The sequence below is a fragment of the Rhineura floridana genome, chromosome 8, assembly GCF_030035675.1.
Source record: "Rhineura floridana isolate rRhiFlo1 chromosome 8, rRhiFlo1.hap2, whole genome shotgun sequence".
Classification (NCBI taxonomy): domain Eukaryota; kingdom Metazoa; phylum Chordata; class Lepidosauria; order Squamata; family Rhineuridae; genus Rhineura; species Rhineura floridana.
Window position 1 is genome coordinate 119,984,707 of NC_084487.1, and position 20,721 is coordinate 120,005,427.

Below are 20,721 nucleotides of genomic sequence, written 5' to 3' on the forward strand. Positions count from 1 at the left end.
CATCTCTATTACTTGGTGGAGATATGCTTTTTAAACATTATATTTCAAGTGCAGAAAGTCATTTTAGCCTCAAGATGCACATCAAGATGCCAACTAATGATAACATGTGGAAATTAATGCTTTTCCTTTTCTGACACCCAGGAATTCCTCTTGCACTTTGTGAATCTCATACAATCATATCTTCCAACTGTAGAGGGAGAAGCTAATGCAAGAGGGGCAAGACAGCATATGCATAAGTATTAGATCATTATTCACATATGTGCATAAATGCCCATTAAGTACCGGACAGTTACGCCATGCCATGCCAAACCCATAGTTCAAGCAACAGAGGCTTCCATTAAGACTGTAAGACCCTAAGCTGAGGCAACCTGCAAGAGAGAGCTAAGTGTTTTAAATCACCAAGTATCAGCACAAATGTTTACTGTTAATTATTGTTTATCTGCTCGTTTATGTAGCAGGAGGCATTTCTCACAAATCCACCCAATTCCTTATAGAATTAATGGGGGAAGACTAAGGTGAATTTTAGAAGCCTGGCAAGCAACATGCAATTAGGCCAGCCATGCCTGAAACATAAAATCAGAAGATTATCACAGAATGTTCTGTTGATTAGAGTGGTGGCAAGTGTGGTCAGCTGGGCACCCCTGTTAGAGCTAGGAAACATGGCAGGAATAACTCCAGCAGTTAATGGAATTGTTAATTACGGAAGTGCAGGGTATGAAGCCTTGAGTTTAACTCATGCCAGTGGGAAAGGCAGAGGAAAATGTGTTTATCTAAATGGCTGGGGGGGGAGGGGGAGAATCCACCCTGGAGCACAACAATAGTGTCAGAAGAGTATCTTAATTATTTCTATTTTCCAGATAAAAATATTTCCACAGTAGGTCACAGGTACTAAATCAGCAATGAACTCATCTAGTACCATGCCAGTAAAATATTTAAAATCATGCATATCCTTAGCTGGGAAATACCAGTGATATGGGGCAAAAAGTTTTCTAATGGAACATTTTCCAGTGTGTTTCTTTAAGCTGTGTACAACCCCCCCAACAATTTACTTTTTGTAGCTCAAAGCTATCATATGTAGAAGACACATACACTAAAAGCTGTTCCATGATCCAGTCGCAGGTAAATATTTAAGTTATGACTTATGTCTTGGTGAGCAGGGACTTCACAGACAGTGCTATAGGGAGTAGGGGAGAGCTAGGCAGTGGCCTGGAGCTCACAGAGCTCACTTGTCACTGTGCATGACCATTTGGCTCACTTAGCCATTACATTTACCTACCCCTTTAAGCTCTTCAGACATCTGCCAGCTCATTTGGAGTCAGAACAGATAATAGTGCCTCTGACCACATACAGACTGCTTTGCTTTTACAAATCCAATACAGAGTCGTGTTTGTCTGAAGACTTGACCCATAAAAGATGCAAGAGGTGGTGCTAGATGAAAGTAATTTTAACTGTGTTAAGCTTTCCATACAGTGAAATGTCCACTTGCTCATTTCTGTAAATGATCTGCTGCTAATTGGAAAAGAGCTGGCTTTTCTGTGTGGAGAGAGAGGATTCAGTTAACAACCTTAAATGTTAGGTGAGGAAGAGCATGAGTGAAAGAGGAATGTTGCTAGGATTAGTGTTCAAAAGGAGAGGTCTTATTCAGGGTCCACACACCTAGCCATGGCCCTGTGAACTTGGATTCATCACAGTATCATAGCAGTTATTTCTAAAATACAAGTGATTGTAGAAATACATCTTTAACTAAATAACCTACAGCAAGCACTGACATCATTTATGAAACTTGAAACCATGCATAGCAGGGGGGGGGGACACATGCAGCGATAAGAATCACTTAACTCAAAATGATTGCCCCCTGGGAAATAAACATGGCAAGGTAATTTGCATGACTATTGTTCCCAAAAAGTAATTAGAAATACATTAATATGCAACGCTACAGTGTCATCCAGTAGTAACTGAAGTAGAAAATGCATGTAAGTAAGAAAAAAGAAACACACGTCCAAGATGGTTACCATGGTACATGGGTTTGATCAAATGACAACGTATCTGAACAATTTTTGCTCCAGTTTACAAATTCAGTTTGTTTACGCTTGCAAGCCCAATGTTAAAACAAGTAGAGGCTTAACCCTCCTCTTGCCATTCACTCACTACCATTCCCTCCTGCACATGTGGGAAAGTTAAGCATCCCACAGCAGAGACTGAAGGGGGCGCCACCACTTCGTTTCTTTCTTTGGAACTCTGGGCAAAATGGGAGAATTGACCCCCTTTCCCCAACCCCAACCTGGGGCATCATGCAGCAGACTGGAGGGGAGCCACTGAGCTACCAAAAATAAAGGGATGAAGTAGCACAGCCTCCTCTGGTCTTGGGCACCCCAGCTGCAGCTCCCCAGAGGTGGATGAGTGGCAGTATGACAGGATGGGCTCAAAGACAGATGGAACAGTGTGTGATACACTGGTATGCACACCTGTCTTTATGACTACAAATCTGGGCTGGCCATGTGACTGGAGAATATATCCTTTTTATATATCTGTAACATTCCTCTGTTAATATTGCAATTAGGACTGCAATTCAGATTAATGAAAAGTCTTATATATATCTGCACTGTATAAAACCTGTATCATTCCCAACTTCAGAGTGTGAACTCTGTTGATATAGGCAGGTGTAGTTTCCCATCATGTTTCTACTGCTCATTCTAAGAGCTGGGCAGAATGTTTTGATAAAACTTGTTTTCTAGTGGGGCAGTTCATTGTGTTTGTTGATTTTTTTAAAATCCAGCTATGGTTACATCTTGTTGAATCAGAGAATCTGTTCAAACAGAGAAAAATTAAATATTACTATAAAGACTTTCAACATTAACTGTTCAGAAAGATTTTGCATCTCCCAAAAATCCTTAAGGCAGACTTGGAATTTGCTAGTTTCTTGTTTTCCACTGAAGGGCATTTTGAGGTGAAGCAGAACTTTCAGCTGACCTTTGAAAGTGAAATTCACTAATGCTGTACACAAATGTAATATAGTCTGAACAGTAGACATGCTGTGGAAGCACCCACCACTGTGGTTTGTTGAAATAATCATCTCTTGAGCAGACAGCTTAGAGAAAACTGGTTCTGTAATCATACACAGTGCTGATTGGCCAATGTCTGTAGCATCACAATTCACTTCTCCTCACTTCCCTCGAACTTTTCAACTCAGGCTCACCCTACAGGAAATAAAACTATTCAAACATTTAAGCTACATTTGAACTAACCTTACAGTACCTAAAACATGGCCCTGCACCCTGTAAAAGTTTTAAAAACATCACCTATTTTATAAATAAAAGTTTCCTATTTAATGAAGACATTAAATACAGCAACAGAAAATTATTGTTCTAGCTCTTTATTCATTTGGCTTAGATATGTGTATAGAAATGTACACTATGATCTTATACCATCTGTATTCCAGTTGATAACACCCAGGCAGAGCTTGGAAGTAACTCGTTAAAAATAACGAGTTACTTGTAATTCGTTCCTTTTTTGCGTAACGAATGGGTAACTTCGTTACATTTTGCTTGTAAGAGAACGAGTGGTAATTTTATTACTTTCTAGCTGTAACTATAACGTTTCCCGCGTTACATTTGGACGTTACGCGGGGGGGAACAGGGGCAGTCTGCTCCTGTGATTGGTGGAAAAAAGACATGTGCCTCGCACTAGGCTTCTGCGCAGTGTTGCTCTTCCCTCGTGCTCTGTATTAGGAGGCATAAGGGAGGAAGTGGACAGCCAGATCGCGCCGGAGGGCAAGAAAGGAGAAGGCAGAAGCAGAAGAGCTGAGGTTAGTGATGATGGTGTGTGTGTGTGTGTGCGCTCCCACCGCTCGTCCTGCTACCCCCTTCCCACCTGTCACTGCTGCCGCCTGTCGCCGGCTCTCCCCCTCCCCGTCGCCGCCTGTCGCCGGCTCTCCCCCTCCCCGTCGCCGCCTGTCGCCGGCTCTCCCCCTCCCCGTCGCCGCCTGTCGCCGGCTCTCCCCCTCCCCGTCGCCGCCTGTCGCCGGCTCTCCCCCTCCCCGTCGCCGCCTGTCGCCGGCTCTCCCCCTCCCCGTCGCCGCCTGTCGCCGGCTCTCCCCCTCCCCGTCGCCGCCTGTCGCCGGCTCTCCCCCTCCCCGTCGCCGCCTGTCGCCGGCTCTCCCCCTCCCCGTCGCCGCCTGTCGCCGGCTCTCCCCCTCCCCGTCGCCGCCTGTCGCCGGCTCTCCCCCTCCCCGTCGCCGCCTGTCGCCGGCTCTCCCCCTCCCCGTCGCCGCCTGTCGCCGGCTCTCCCCCTCCCCGTCGCCGCCTGTCGCCGGCTCTCCCCCTCCCCGTCGCCGCCTGTCGCCGGCTCTCCCCCTCCCCGTCGCCGCCTGTCGCCGGCTCTCCCCCTCCCCGTCGCCGCCTGTCGCCGGCTCTCCCCCTCCCCGTCGCCGCCTGTCGCCGGCTCTCCCCCTCCCCGTCGCCGCCTGTCGCCGGCTCTCCCCCTCCCCGTCGCCGCCTGTCGCCGGCTCTCCCCCTCCCCGTCGCCGCCTGTCGCCGGCTCTCCCCCTCCCCGTCGCCGCCTGTCGCCGGCTCTCCCCCTCCCCGTCGCCGCCTGTCGCCGGCTCTCCCCCTCCCCGTCGCCGCCTGTCGCCGGCTCTCCCCCTCCTCGTCGCCGCCTGTCGCCGGCTCTCCCCCTCCCCGTCGCCGGCTCGTTGCCGCCTGTCGCCGGCTCTCCCCCCCCGTCGCTGCCTGTCGCCGGCTCTCCCCCTCCCCGTCGCCGCCTGTCGCTGGCTCTCCCCCCCCCCGCCGCTGCCTGTTGCTGGCTCTCCCTCGTCTGTCGCCACCTCCCCTGCTACCTTCAGTTTTTAAGGCTACATACTGTCTTTGGAAATAAGTCCTAAACTAGTTTACCACCTCAGGAAACCTGGTCATGACTGAGCTGCAAGCCTTGCAAGCTCCTTTCATGTGTAAAGCACAGATAATTGCTCTGTCCCAGACGTATTGTATGGATTCCTGTTTGAGAAGCACTATGTAAGGGTTGCATCTAGAAGTGGTTTCCTTCTTGTGTAAAATGAAGCTCAGCCTATGGAAAGCAGACTTAAAATACCTGGACAACAGCCCAAACCTAAATGGTGTTCCCCCCCTCCCCCAGGACTGGCCTCCTGTCCTGGTAGTCTGTTTGAATATTGCACAAGATTCACTTCTTACAATGCAGCATGTGCTGTCTTTGTCCTTTCCAGAAAAATAAGGAAGTGTAATGGTGCCATTAATAGACTTTTCTCACTCTTAAAAGAGCCTCTTCCAATTCCTTTAAATCTACCACATGCATTTCATTGTCAACTTGAGGTGGTTGTTGTGCAAAAGAAGTGATTCATAAGGGAGGGGGGAGAAATAAAGTTGGTATGAAACTACAACTCTCCATTTTTATTAATTCATGCAATGCCAGTTTTCCTGGGAAGTGATTCAACTGCCTTGCAAGGCAGCCTCTCTGTTATCAATATTCCCCTGCAACGTGCTGCTGCAGAACAGAGCTGGACACATCTGAGGTCCTGTTCTCCGTTCACAGTTGTGACAGCAAACGCCTATAGATTATCCCCCAAAATAAGCAATTGAAAGGTGCAAGCTTGAAGAAAACATTAACCACAGTCTTTAGTCAGTTTACAGAGATCTCTTTCAGGATAAGTTGTTGCAGACACATTCCCCTGTGGGGCACTTTATTCGGATTGAAACCTCCTGAAAACTATCAACAGAACACTGCAGCATCACTATTTGGCTGAATAAAATCTTTGAACAGCATTTCCAAGAAGCTCAACATTTTGCAAAAATACAAACTACTGGAGCAGTGTTCAGCTTTTTTTTTTGTTACATCTACAAAGCTTAGAATATTGCACTAACAGTGCAATCCTCTGTGTGCTTATTCAGATGGAATAAATTCAGTGGAACTCCCTGGCTGTTATTATTTATTTAATTAAATGTATTAGTCGCTCTTCTTCACAATAGTGAATCCTAAGCAACTTACAATCAACAAATTATATCGAGATTGGAATGCTGCCTGAAAGAGCACAGTGACTGGGGAAGGGTTCTAGCTCAATGGCAAGAGCGTTTGGTTTCCATGCAAAATATGTCAGGTTCAGTCCCTGAATTTTTAGATAGGGCTAGGAAACACCCATATCTGAGATCCTGGAGATCCACTTCGAGTCAGGACACGTAATACTGAGCTAGATGGACCAGTGGCCTGACTCAGTTTAAAGCAGCTTTGCTATGTACCCAAGACTAAAACAAGTTCTGCAGGCAGAAAATACAAATTCTGCATTTGGAATCCGTTAAAAAACTGGAAAATGATTCATACATACATGGAGAGGGGTAGGCAGAATACAGACTTTTGGGTTTGTTATCTGAGGTGGGGGGCTGTTTGCCAGTTGGGTGGAATATATTTCTTAAGGTATTGTGCCAATCCAGAATTCCCCAGACTTGATTATAATAATCTGATGCATGTGCAGGTAATACAGCATGTACACCAAATGTCAAATAAGGGGCCAGACACACCCATTGCTGCTGGGGTTATCAGGAGGCTTCAGCCATCTTTTCTAGTATGAAATGAATACCTCTTGGCTCATCATGGTAAACTAGAAGTGGGCAGACATTGCACCCACTTCTCACTTGAGGATCTGTCACCAAAGGAAACCAGTGCAGCAGCCTTCTTAGTTCTCTCACAAAGCCAATCTGGGCCTCCAGCTGGTGCCCATTCCTGTCAGAAAACAGCTTCTCATGCTCAGATAGTAACTGACCAGGTCTGCAGACATTCTTTTTATTCCTTGAGGCAATGCCTGCAGCTATATTCTCCACCATACTGTATGGGTTGACCATCAGCCATCCTTGAGAACCATAAAGGTACCATCTTGTCCCCCATACTGTTTAACATCTATATGAAGCCCTTGGGAGCGGTCATCAGGAGTCTTGGGGCAAGGTGTCAGCAGTACGCTGATGATACCCAGCTCTATTTCTCTTTAACATCTGAATCAGGAGAGGCTGTGCAAGGCCTGGACTAGTTCCTGGACTCTGTGGTGGGCTGGTTGAGGGCAAATCAACTAAGTCTGAACCCTAGCAAGACAGAGACGCTGTGGATTTGTGGTTCCCAAGTTTGGATAATTGGTCAGTTGCCTGCTTTGGATGGGGTTGTACTCCCTATGAAACAGCAGGTCATAGTCTGGGGGTACTCCTGGATCCATCTTTGCCACTAGAGGCCCAGGTGACCTCCATGGCTAGCAGTGCCTTTTACCAGCTTTGGATGGTAAGACAGCTGTGGCAGTTTCTGGACAGGGATAGCCTGACCACTGTTGTCCATACACTGATAACCTCCAGATTGGATTACCGTAATGCACTCTATGTGGGGCTACCCTTGACGTTGGTTCGGAAGCTGCACCTGGTGCAAAATGCAGCAGCGAGACTGCTCACTGGAGCAGGGTGTCACCAACATGTCACTCCACTATTGAAAGAATTGCACTGGCTGCCTATTTGCTACTGGGCTAAGGTTAAGGTTCTAGTTGTGGTGTACAAAGCCCTATACAGCTTAGGACCAGGATACCTGACAGACCGTCTTATCCCTTATATACCCAGTCGATCACTGCACTTTGCAGGTGAGGGCCTCCTGCAGATACCATCTTATCAGGAGATCTGTTCCACACAACATAGGAAATGGGATCTTAAGGCCCCGAAGACGTGGCTATTCCAGCAAGCCTTTGAGGTCATTGGGTAAATCACCATGATTCTGTCATTTATCGTATGTTATTATAATTGCTTTTATATGTATTGATGACTGTCCAGTATTTTACCTATTGTTATTAATGTGATTACATCTGTTATTGTATTTTATCTCTTTTAATGTACGTCGCCTAGAGTGGCTAATTGCCAGATAGGCGACGAACAAATTAAATATTATTATTATTATTATTATTATAAGTGTAGTGGCGCCTACCCTTTGGAATTCCCTCCCATTAAATATTTTTGTTATGTGCCTTCGTTGATTACAACTTATGGCAACCCTATGAATCAGTGACTTCCAAGAGCATGTCATGCACCACCCTGTTCAAATCATGTAAGTTCAGGTCTCTGTGGCTTTCTTTATGGAATCAATCCATCTCTTGTTTGGCTTTCCTCTTTTTCTGCTCCCTTCTGTTTTCCCCAGCATTATTATTATTATTATTATTATTATTATTATTATAAAATTTTAATTATTAGTCGCCCATCTGTCCGACTTAACGGACGCTCTGGGCGATGTACACAATATAAAATATCAACATATTCATAACAATCACAGTATTAATATCATATCATCTAAAAAACCATCCTACATTGATACAGTATAAAACCTAACCCATCCCAGAGATCCCATAGGCCTGCCTGAAAAGCCAGGTTTTTAAGGCGTGGCGAAAGGTCATCAGGGAGGGGGCATGCCGAAGGTCAAAGGGAAGCAAGTTCCAGAGGGTGGGGGCCACGATCGAAAAAGCCCTCTCCCTGGTCCGCACCAGCCTATCTGTTTTCACCGGTGGGACCGAGAGAAGGTTTTGTGAGGCTGATTGTCTTTTCTAGTGAATCCTGTCTTCTCAGTATGTGTCCAAAGTATGATAACCTCAGTTTCATCATTTTAGCGTCTAGTGATAGTTCTGGTTTAATATGTTCTAACACCCAATTGACTTTTTCGCAGTCCATGGTATGCACAAAGCTCTCCTCCAACACCACATTTCAAATGAGTTGATTTTTCTCTTATCCTCTTTTTTCACTGTCCAACTTTCACATCCATATGTAGAGATCGGGAATATCATGGTCTGAATGATCCTGACTTTGGTGTTCTGTGATATATCTTTGCATTTGAGAACCTTTTCTAGTTCTCTCATAGCTTCGCTCCCCAGTCCTAGCCTTCTTCTGATTTCTTCACTATTGACTCCATTTTGACTAATGACTGTGCTGAGGTATTGATAATCCTTGACAAGTTCAAAGTCCTCATTGTCAACTTTAAAATTACATAAATCTTTTGTTGTCATTATTTTAGTCTTCTTGACGTTCAGCTGTAGTCCTGCTTTTGTGCTTTCCTCTTTAACTTTTATTATTGTCATGATCTGCGGGTGGGTAAGAGGGAACAAGGGAGGAGGTGGAGAGTGAGACGGGGTGGAGTGGAGAAAACAACTGTTTTAAAAAATGGAGTGGAGGGGAAAAGGAGCCAGAGGGCAAGAACATGGATAAAGGAGGAGAAGGAGGAAGAAGCAGAATGGAGTTAAAGAACTGTGGAGGTGAAAGATGACGACGTGTCTCTGGCTACTGTGCTGCATTTGCAGTATTTTAACTTTTTTGCATCTCAGGGAAAATGTTTGCTTGGGTAAGTGTCCCTTAGTTGGTGGCAGGGCAGGATCCAAGAGGTGGTTAAGTGAGAGAGATTATGCTGGCTGGCTGAGGGGGGGGGGTTGCACTTGATTTGATGTGCAAAGATCTGAGTTGTGGCCTCTGCCTCCCTCCCCACCTCCCTTACCAGTGGAGAGCCAACCATTGCTATCTTATGGATAAAAAAAATTATTCTACTACCTCTGTATGTGTGTGTTTATTTTTAATGTTGTTTTAGGCTACTTAGATGTGCAGCAGCCAAGGCCATCACCTTGGTTTTTTTTTTAAAAAAAAGCAACTGAAATGTAACTGTAGTGATTACTTTTGAGAAAAAGTAAAGTAATCAGTTACTTTCAGAGCAATTGTAATTGTAATGGTAATTACTACTTTTTTGGGCCATGTAACTGTAACTGTAATGTATTACTTTTTAAAAGTAATCTTCCAAGCTCTGCACCCAGGGCTATTCCCCAATACCATTGGGGCTTGCAGTATGAAAGAGGCATTCTAAGTACCCTCACTAAATCTCAACCTGCCTCTCTCCAAATCAAAATTCACAGAAGAAGGGATTACTGCCCAATCTATGCCCCCAGCATTAGAGCAAACTTTCTTTGGGTAAGTTTAGAGGAATATGCTAGAAGACAGATCACCAAGAGTATTTATTAAAATATATGTTTCCTGCTTTTCGACTCAAACATGGCTTGTGAACATGGCTCAGAAGAGACAACACAATTAAAACAGTATGTTAATATAGGAGCAGCAGCAAACATTAATAATTCTCGGGAGTATGGGGAAGGGAGCAAAAATCACCACCCATTATGCTCCAATAACTTGCATCCAATACAATGCCACTTTTTTTTTGTTAAAAAACCGTCTGCCCTATTTTTAGTGCAGTCTAATTATGAATAGTCTTCCATTTTTAAACTAAACAGCCAATCATTATAAATACTAATTCATTACCGAATTTGCCTCTCCATTTTAGAGAACAGACAACTCTGTGGACTGCTTGTTAAGCCCTGCATGCCCTTTCATTGCACAGAGCAAGCACTCAGGGAAATGGTATATTTTGCCCAGGCAGAGGCTGGCAGGATAACCAGCCCATAACTATGTGACCGCAAACTGACAATATGCTTATATCTAAATACAAGATATTCAGAAGGACTTCTGCTTTTTAATTTTTTGTTTAAATATAATCTGCCAAAAGGAACTGGATACAGTAGGCAACACAATTTTGGATATGTCAAGGATCAAACCATTGGCTGCATTCACACAGAACACTAAGTCATGATTTGTTTTAACTATGGTTTGTTCAATAAACTATGAATCCTTTCACAGATAGATTATTTCCAAAGCTTATTTCTCCAAAGCTTGGTTGGTTTTCCTACTGTTCTTGCCTCACTCCTTTGTAGCATGGCGAGATCTGTGGTGGGGTAGCAAAACCAACCATGGTTAAGCAAGACTGTTGGGTCCAGACATAAGCTACAGTTAAAAAAAGCCATGGTTTGTAAGCCAAAAACAAATCATACCTTCACAGTGACCATGTCTGCATGTATAGCCAAACCATGGCTTAGCGTGAATGTGCTGACTCCAAAGGAGGATATTGTTCCTGCTTTGCTTCTCCCTGGGCCTTTTAGCTTGGCATAGCAGCTAAGCCAAGAATAAACCTTGGCTACAGATCATGGTTAAGGAGGAGACCCCTAAACCACAATCCGAAGTTCAGCAATATACTACACCAACCTTTGGCTTAGCTGCCATGTGTGACACCCTTCCCTGGCTCTCCCTGTCAGGTTCCTACTCGTGGCTACTGCCTGTCACTAGGCACCACCAGGGACTCCACCAGTCCGGACTGTCCTTTTTTATGGTTTCTCTCTCCGCTCTAGCACAGACCTCACCAGATCCCCCTGCTAGGCAGCACCACCAGTCACGTCCTATAACCAGTATTCCCAGAGACTCTGCCTGAGTCTCTCTATCAGGTTACCTCTGTGACTGCGTCCTTAAGCTGTCCCCAATCCCTTTGATCTTTATATAAAAAGCATACAACTCTGGGTTGCTCTGGATACTTGTGGTGTTATATTCTTCCCTTCACCGCTGCCACCAATTGTTACAGTTTCCCTTCAGCCTTGGTCATTACCTTACCCTCCCTTCTGGACTGTGAAACCCCAGCCAAGGATCAGGCCTCTGGTAAACCAAATATAGTTTTTATTAAATAACAAAGATAACAAGATTACTTTTCTAATGGTACTTAAGCATATGGTTTAATCTATTTCTGTGATACTTGACTTATCATGAACTAGAACTCCCACTCTCTCTTTCTCCACACGCTCCTGACATCCACCACCAAACACTTCTCAAACAACCCAGCAATGTCCACCCAGATTCACCACAGATTCTCCCCCCTCCTCTTTCATTCCACTTACCATATATCTTCTAGACAAACAGCACTTACCATATATACATTAATATAGGAACATCACACCATGTCAAGCTAAAAAGCCCAGGAAGGAGCAAAGAAGGCACAAGCTCCTATTCAGAAGCCAGCATGTTCACACAGTCCTAGTAAGCCATACCTGCCAAACCAAGCCATTGTAGTTTGTTAGCAGAAACAAAACCAAGATTTGCTTACTGGACTTTATTTTCACTTTCAGACAAACCACAGTTAGTATAAACAAACCATAGCTTAGCATTATATGCAAACCATATCATTGAGTCCAAACATGATAGGGGTTCAGCTGGCTGGAGAGTAGGCACTGGAAGAAACCAAAAATATATGGGGACTTTGGGCATGCCCAAAACTTCCCATTTTCCTGCAGATATGAAACAAAAAAGTTTGCAAAAGGGGGGAAAAAAAGAGATTTGGCAGACCTTTGAAAAGGACAAATTCAACATTTAAAAATAAAAATTATCCTTTTTAGGTTTTTTAAGAATATTTCCTTAAAACCCTTAAATCTTGTTAAAGGCAATCATATTATGTATTATTCTGACAAACTTAATTCCTAAAAACGTTTACGTTCCAAAATCCAGTTATGCTTTTTGCACTGGAATGCAAATCAGAATTTTTCAAGACAATTTCAGATAGATTTTCCATCCCAAATTCATGCCTACTTCTGCCTCCTAAATATACGCACTTTGCCATTCAACTCGCTATCAGAATCTCCCAGCCCCGCCCCAAGCTGCAAGCAAATTGGGAAGAACAATGCCAATGGAAACAGATATGGGTATGATGTTGTCCTTTAAGCAATGGCCTCATTTATGGTAATGTCAAGGCAGCTTGGGCAAGAACAGTTTCTGTTGGGAAGAGGTGACAGACATTTTTTTATTTTAAAAATATTTTTAAATGAATTTTTGGACTGAAAAGAATAGTGAGAGAGAGCATTGTGTTATGGGAGTAGAATGATTGTCATTGCACCACCACACTGATAATTAGAATAGCAAAACTGCATAGGCAAGTCTAAGGCATGGTTACTGCCAGTGTTAGCATCAGTCAACTGAGGTGCTCTTGGTACGCTATTAGCTCCAAAGTGACATGAGAAGCAGGAATGCAAGAACAGTCCGAACTCTCAAAACAGTAGTAGTCAAACCCAAGAATCCTAAAGAGCACACTAAAACACGAGCAAGAAAACCCAGCATACATCTTCCAGCATACACATGCTATAAACCTACCAACGGCCAAGCAAGTGTAAAACCAAATTGCATTTGTGAAGCAGGTCCCATCCTGGATATATAGAGAGTGAGCAGAGGTAGGCAAGGCTTCCATATAATTCAGGTGGCTTCAGTTTTGTTATTACAAACAAAGTGGGGCTTGACCATCTAGCAAAGTCCTGGCAAAATACCATTTCTGGGCAAAACAGATTCCTCTTTTTTAGCCTCTGCAAAACTAACAGTTCATCTACATTTCTTAAGTTCCAACCACCATTGTGGTTTGCACATGCCACTGTTTTATCTTTGGTTTCTTAGCCTACTGTATGTCTTTCCAGTACCAACCACAGTTGCTAAACACACAAACATAAAGTATTACTATAATAATTTATTAGCAGACTTTGCATGGTACACTAAGCTCTCACGGCAACATAAAACAAAGCTTAAAATGCATCCAGTGTGTTAAAAACGTTGTGCCCTAGTTGAACTTAAGAAATTGGGAGCAGCCGTGTAGAACATGCATTGGCTGCATAGATAGTTTAAACTTCCATACTAAGCAAAACCCCTCAAAAGTTATGCTGATTTTTTTTTTACACAAACACATGTTAAAGATGGCTACTGCTACTACTACTAATAATAATTTCCTAGCAAGTGGCTTAGTTCACCACCACCCTTGCTAGGTTGTTTCTGCCTCCCTCCCCCTCCCCCTGGCCATACCTCCAGCTCAGTTGGTAACCTTATCAACATATGATGTGATACAAGCCCAATAATGCTGGCCCACCTAACAAGGTTTGTTGCAAGGACTGCCAAGGTTACGTGAACCACTTTGAACATTGAAATGTGGTTTACAAATGTCAGATTTTATTTAGGAAGGTTTCAGTAGGAGAGAATCTAAACTTACCTATTTCCTGACAGCTGACAAACATTTTATGGGTCTTAAAAAGGAATGATGCAACGCCAAGCACTAGTGATCTGAATGTCTGCCTCTCGCTTATGAAACTTTGCATAACTCCACTGTTGTTTTAGGTGCATTCCATGTTTAGCTGCCCTATTTGACTTTTTCTCCCTGTGAGAGCAGAGTGTTTAATCAAATATTATCTAGCCATGCCCCTTCTTCCACATCAGGGGAACAGACAAACAAGATACATAGGATAAATATCACTCTCTTGACATGCTTATGTAGCCAAAACAGCACCACCCACAACACAAGATGGAAGTATCAGCAGGTGAGGCAGGGCCCCAAGGTTTGCAAAACTATAAAACAAACAAACTTTGAAATAAGTGGGAATGGGGGCAAGACCAGCTCAGTGAAGACATACCATGCTCAGTACCCATGGAATGCTGACTGACTGCTGAGGGTTGGGGAAACAACACTGGATGGGAGAGGGAGAGGGATTTTAGTATCCTAGCATGACTGACTGTCTGGAGCCCTGAACTAGGAACATTCTGCACTGCAAAGTTTTGTTGCAGGTCCCACGTGTGACAAGATGTTAGCAATGTGCAATTGTCCTGTATTCAATTAAGTAGCATAAGTGCTTCATATCTCAACAATCCTCATAACGGCCCTGTAAAGTGGGTCTTCTCCCTGCTGTACATATGGTAGGTGGGGTTGAGAATGGGGATTGAAGAAGAGAGATAGTAGCTGGCTGTAGGCTATCTAGTGAATTCGTGCCAGAAGGGACATTCAAAATGAGGACTTCCTGGTCCACAGCTCAGTTTTTAGCAATTCCTTAGCAAGTTTTAAACCACAAAGTCCACAGTTCAAATGTCTCTTCTGCCATGAATGTACTAAGTGGCTTTAGCAAGCCATCATTTCTCAGCTTCAGCCCCCTCTCCCTATACTGGAACTTTTCCAATGTGCTTTCGAGAAATATCCTCATTGTAACATACTTGTGCAATTTTTTGACTGACTTTAGCCAAGTCCCTGAAGACAGCCAGCCATAGAAGTGACTAAGAGGAAGTGAAACGGTTTTCCTACCTAAAGTCATAGGGTTGGTCATGTCCTGCTCTTGTAAAAAGGGCAAAAAGGACAAACAGCACATAACAGTGTCTCTCCAACAGAGGAAGAAATGCTGTATGTTTTACAGAAATGACGCCCCGCTCGCCGTGCAGCTGACGAGCGGGGCAAGGTTGCAGGTGGGGGTGAAGATGCTGCCTCCATCTTTAAAGGGGGCAGCGTTGCGCGTCGCGCTTGTGAGGTAAGTGCGACACGCAGCGTGAGCGGCGGAGCCTGCAGGACTATTTAAGTCCAGCTGCCCCTCCTACCTTCCTCTTTTGCTGCGCGACGCCCGCCCGCCCTCCCTCTTTCATGGTGTGCCTATGGGGTCGCTTCGGGGCCCAGTAGGAATTTTTATCCTGCCCACCCTCGTTGGCGGGCAGGTTTTTTGCCTACTCCACGCTATGGGACTGGGAGGGAATCGGTTTAGGGGGTGTCGTGTTTAATAGGCAGATTCGGCTTATTTGGCTAATCGAATTATCAATAGGTCATGCCCCACAGGGCAATATAGTTAGCACTGGTGTGGGAAGGTGCGGGAAGGGAAATAGGTAAGGACAGCTAGGTGGCCCCCTTAGGCACCTTTGGAGGTGATTGGCAGTTCCGGAGGCCTGTCTCTCAGGGCTTTACGGCTCGAGGGCAGGATATGGGCTGCTTCTGGGGCCAACTTATCCTCATCTACCCAGGGGTTATATGGCCTCGGGTGGGGATGACGTGCGAAGGTCCCCCTACTCACCTGCAAGGTGTGGCCGGGGTAAAGGTTAAGCAGATGGGCTTGCCCTTGCCCAAGCAGGGACTGGTTGCCCGAGAGCTGTGTGGCAAGCTACTTGCTTATAGACAGTTCCCGCTCCTAGGTTTCCCTCTGCAGGTCACTTTAAATTGGGTTTTTTGTTTACTATAATTTAAATAAAGTGGCCCTTGTTCAACCCAAGCTGAAGTCTCTGTGTTTTATTTCACCACTCAACTGCAACTGCCAGAGGGTTGGGCAGATTTAAGTTCTGGCCCACCAGCCAGACAAGGTTCCCTACTCCAGGCAAAGAAAAAGTAATTAATTCAATCCAAGCATGTGTACATGGTGAGAAGCACTTAACAAAAAGCCTCTGTCTGGGTGACTGATGCTGCATGCACACCTCAGGTTCACAACCTGGTTTGTTATTCTAGTTTCAAGTACAGGCACAAACCATAATTTGCTGGTTCAGACGTAAGCAATGGCAAAGAGCAGGACGGGGAACCTCTGACCACAGGCCAAACTTGGCCCACCAGGCCTCCCTGTTTGGTCTGTGAGGCCATTTTGGGGAAGCAACACCTACCATCTTACACCTGACATCATACATAATGCATGATGTTAGGTGTGGGGTGGGTAAGGGCATGGCTTCAAAGACACAAATAGGAGCTTAAACTGAACTCCCTATTACCCCTTTGCTGGCGCAAGGCACACTCCTAACTGCCCATCAGCTTTGCTCAAGGAAGGAGAAGCATTTTCCATTCAATGGAAACAGCTTCTCCCTTCCCAGTACTGCTCTTTGAACTTTTGAAAACCGGAGACTCAAAGAGCAAAATCAGAGTTGCTTTCCTAATAGCATTCTGTAAACATCCCCAAGCTGCTTTTGAGCCTCCAAAAACTGCATGTTTACAAAGAGTTCTTTGAAAACCCTGCAATGCATTTTGAAGTCCCAGCAATCAAGTCTTCAAAGTGCAGCATCATTTGACAACACTATGGTGTTGACTGAACCCACCCTCCTGTCAAATTTAGCCCACCAGGGGTTGGGGAGATTGATATGTGGGCTGCCAGCCAGAAAAGGTTTCCCATCCCTGGCAAAGAGGAAATAACCATTCCAATCCAGGATTGTGTGCGGGAGACTAGAGGGGTAGGAAGTGCACAAGCCCAAGGCATGTTACCATTTCTTTAAATCATAGTTTGGAGTATTTGGAATGTTATGTACGAACTGATCCATTATCTCATCATGATCTAGAAAGGAACTGGAAATAAAAATGGGTATAATGCAATTTGTGGAACAAGGTTAACATTTTCAGCATTCTAATACTGGAAAGAAAGGCATCCAGATATGTTTATGGCTTAGGTTAAAATGCAATGAATTCTGGACACTTCACAAAATAAGCAACACATTATTCAACTGTAAAACTCACTTCACTGGAATGCCTTTCATTTCAGTCACACTTCATATGAAATATTTGAAAAGGTGCACGTGAAGGGATATTTCATCACCTTCCCAGCTCCCCGCTGAATTGCAAACTAGACTCATGAAACTTGAGGAGGCAGCAGTGGTTAACACCGTAAAAAGGCATCTCTGCCCCAAGTCAAATAATGTTGACCACCTGGGAGCCAGAACACTGTTGTGTGACAGAAGTTCAGTTGCCTTCTGCCTATTAAACTAATTGGTCCAACGACAAAATCAGCAGCAGACTTAAGACATTCAACACATCTTGAAAGCAATGACATTATAAAATTTCCCTTACTTTTTTATCCATGTACTTAGATTGCATTTTCTGAAGCCAATGTTCTGTTAAATGGAGAGATAGATAAAAGGAAACAATGGTATCTACAGAACCTCTTGGAGGACCCCCTTCAAAAGCTAACCTGTTCAGCTTCACACAGCAGAAAAATATAACAAAAGGGAAACCATCAGCAAAAAGGAAAGTTCATGACAGCCTGAAAAGGACAGAGAGCAGTGTGATGTCCTTATATGTTAAAAACTGTAAATAGGGTAAGTGCGGGTTTATTATATTTGAGTAAGAGGGGGGAGTACATGGGCTAGAATGCAGGAGAATGTAATGATTGGCTGAATATTTTGAATGGCTGAAGGTATAAATGATGACAGTTGAGTTGGAGAGGTTGGTTGGGGGAAGTTGAGAGGAGAGTGTTTGGAAAGGAGTTGAAGTGGGAGGCAGTTGGGATTGAGTTGACAGAGATCTGAGGGAGGTTTGCATTCTATTAGGCTGATATTTGGACAGAATATATATAACTGGAAACATAAGAGTGACACTATATGAAACCATGCGCTTGTTAAACATTCCTAAAGTAATCTTGTTATTTCCTGGTGTTATCAAATAAATACTTTTATTGGTTTACCAAAAGCCTGATCCTTGGCTGGGGATGCACAGACCAGAAGGGAGGGCAGGGTAATTACCAAGGCTGAAGGGAAACTGTATCTAATGGTGGCAGCGGTGAAGGAACAAAGTGTAACACCGTCAAGTACCCAGAGCAACCCAGGACTGTATGCTTTATAGACAAAGATACAGGGGGGTTGTGGACAGCAAGGGCACCCAGACAAAAAGTGACAACGCCATAGGGAGACTAAGGCGAAGTCTCTAGCAGTATTGTTTACAGGGAGTGGCTGGTGGTGCTGCCTAGCAGTGGGATCTTAATAATAATAATAATAATAATAATTTAATTTGTGGGTCGCCTATCTGGCCAATGGCCACTCTAGGCGACGTACAATTTAACAACAATACATTACATCATAATAAAATACATCATAAAATACAATATAACAATAAAACAATAAAACAGTTCCAGTACAGAGTAGTAGGCTATTCGTCGTAAAAATTTAACCCTCCCCGTAAGTCCCAAAGGCCTGTCTGAAGAGCCAGGTCTTCAAAGCTTGGTGGAATACATTCAGGGAAGGGGCATGTCGAAGGTCATACGGGAGGGAGTTCCAGAGAGTGGGGGCCGCCACTGAAAATGCCCTCTCTCTTGTCCCCGCCAACCTAGCTGTTTTAGTTGGCGGGATTGAGAGAAGGTCCTGTGTGGCTGATCTTGTTGGGCGGCATGGTTGGTGGCGCTGGAGGCGCTCCATCAGATAAACTGGGCCGAGACTGTATAGGGATTTAAAGGTTAATACCAACACCTTGAATTGGGCCCGGAAAATAACTGGAAGCCAGTGTAGGTCGAACAACACTGGGGTGATGTGTTCCCGGCGGCGACAGTTTGTAAGCAGTCGAGCTGCAGCATTCTGTATAAGTTGTAATTTCCGGACCGTTTTCAAGGGTAACCCCACGTAGAGCGCATTACAGTAATCCAAACGAGAGGTGACCAGGGCATGTACCACCAGTGGGAGCTGATGAGCAGGAAGGTAGGGCTGCAGTCTACGAATGAGGTGAAATTGATACCAAGCTGCCTGGCTCACTGCCGAAATCTGAGCCTCCATGGACAGCTTGCAATCAAGAACAACCCCAAGGCTGCGGACCTGGTCCTTCAGGGGCAATTTCACCCCATCGAACACCAGGTCAACATCTCCCAACCTCCCCTTGTCTCCCACGAGTAGCACCTCAGTCTTATCAGGATTCAACTTCAGCCTGTTCCTTCCCATCCATCCACTCACGGATTCCAGGCACTTGGACATGGTCTCCACAGCAGACTCTGGTGAAGATTTAAACGACAGATAGAGCTGAGTGTCATCCGCATATTGGTGACACTGCAGCCCAAATCTCCTGATGATTGTCCCCAGCGGCTTCATATAGATATTAAATAGCATGGGAGAGAGGATAGAGCCCTGTGGCACACCACAATTGAGAGGCCAAGGGTCTGAAACCTCCTCCCCCAATGCTACCTGTTGATGCCTGTCGGAAAGAAAGGAATGGAACCACCGTAGTACAGTGCCTCCTATTCCCGATTCCTCCAGGTGATGTAAAAGGATACTGTGGTCGACAGTATCAAAAGCCGCTGAGAGATCGAGGAGGACAAGAAAGGTGAATTCTCCCCTATCTAATGCCCTCCTCATATCATCAACCAGAGCGACCAATGCTGTTTCAGTTCCATGTCCAGTCCTGAAACCCGATTGGTATGGATCCAAATAATCCGTTTCATCCAAGTGTGTCGACAACTGATTAGCCACCACTCGCTCAATGATCTTGAGAGATCTGTGCTAGAGCAGAGTGAGAAAAAATAAAAACGACAATCCTGACTGGTGGTGTCCTGAGGTGGTGCCTAGTGAAAGGCGGTAGCCACAAGCAGGTGGGAACCTGACAGGTGGAGCCAAAGGTGGGAACGTCACAAGCAGCACTAATGTAACTGGACACCATGCAGTTAATGCAAGCAACAGAACACTGGATGATAGAACATTTCCTCTTAAAAACTGTATTTACCAGTACCAGAAACACTAAAACTTTATGAAACTGCAGACATGCCTGCAAACTGCATTGAAAATTTTGTACATTAGCCAACAGGGCAATGTTTATTCAAAACATACAAAGCAGATTTCAGTAACGGAATGACAATGCCGCCTCCTCCACAAAAAGTTAATAGGCCACAAACATGTTACTAGCCTGCCATCCTCAAATATATCCTTGCCGATTATTTGTGGAATGCAAATGGCCTGGAAGAAAAAGAACCAGTTTTTCAAAGTTTTCCTGCCTAGTCACTGGGGGGGGGGGGGGAGTGACTGGACCAGTGACTATTCACAACCAGGAGTGGGGAAAATTTTCAGCCCAGTAGGTCAGATCCTTATCTCCACAAGCCCCACAAGTCTGAGAGGTGGGTGGGGCTGGCCACGTATCACCCAATGTCATTATGTCAGGTGACCACAATGCCTTCAAAGTACATTTCCAAAAGATTTCTATTGAAACTGCTTTGAAACGCATTCAAAGTGAACACCACACCTTTACCTGCCTGCCATCTGAAGTCACACATTATATCAGGGGTGGGGCAGGTAGGCATAATTAGACCTGCTGGACATAACTAGGCCTTAAGGCCAGAGATTCCCCACCCCCAATTTGCAAGCA

At 44.8% G+C, this 20,721-nt stretch overlaps 1 protein-coding gene across 5 annotated transcripts in view; it reads right to left on the minus strand.

Moving 5' to 3' along the window:
• FAM107B (family with sequence similarity 107 member B) overlaps window positions 1–20,721 on the minus strand; it is a 128,084-nt gene that overhangs the window by 20,809 nt on the left and 86,554 nt on the right. Inside the window, exon 1 of one of the 5 annotated variants that reach the window (XM_061582293.1) lies at window positions 13,888–13,952. The exons of 3 other annotated variants lie outside the window; for them this stretch is intronic. In XM_061582293.1, coding sequence (XP_061438277.1) covers window positions 13,888–13,912 — 25 coding nt within the window. In that variant the 5' untranslated portion in view covers window positions 13,913–13,952. Of the gene's footprint in view, window positions 1–11,796; window positions 11,896–13,887; window positions 13,953–20,721 lie in introns of those variants that run through there. One more of the 5 variants, XM_061582297.1, reaches the window with a different exon arrangement.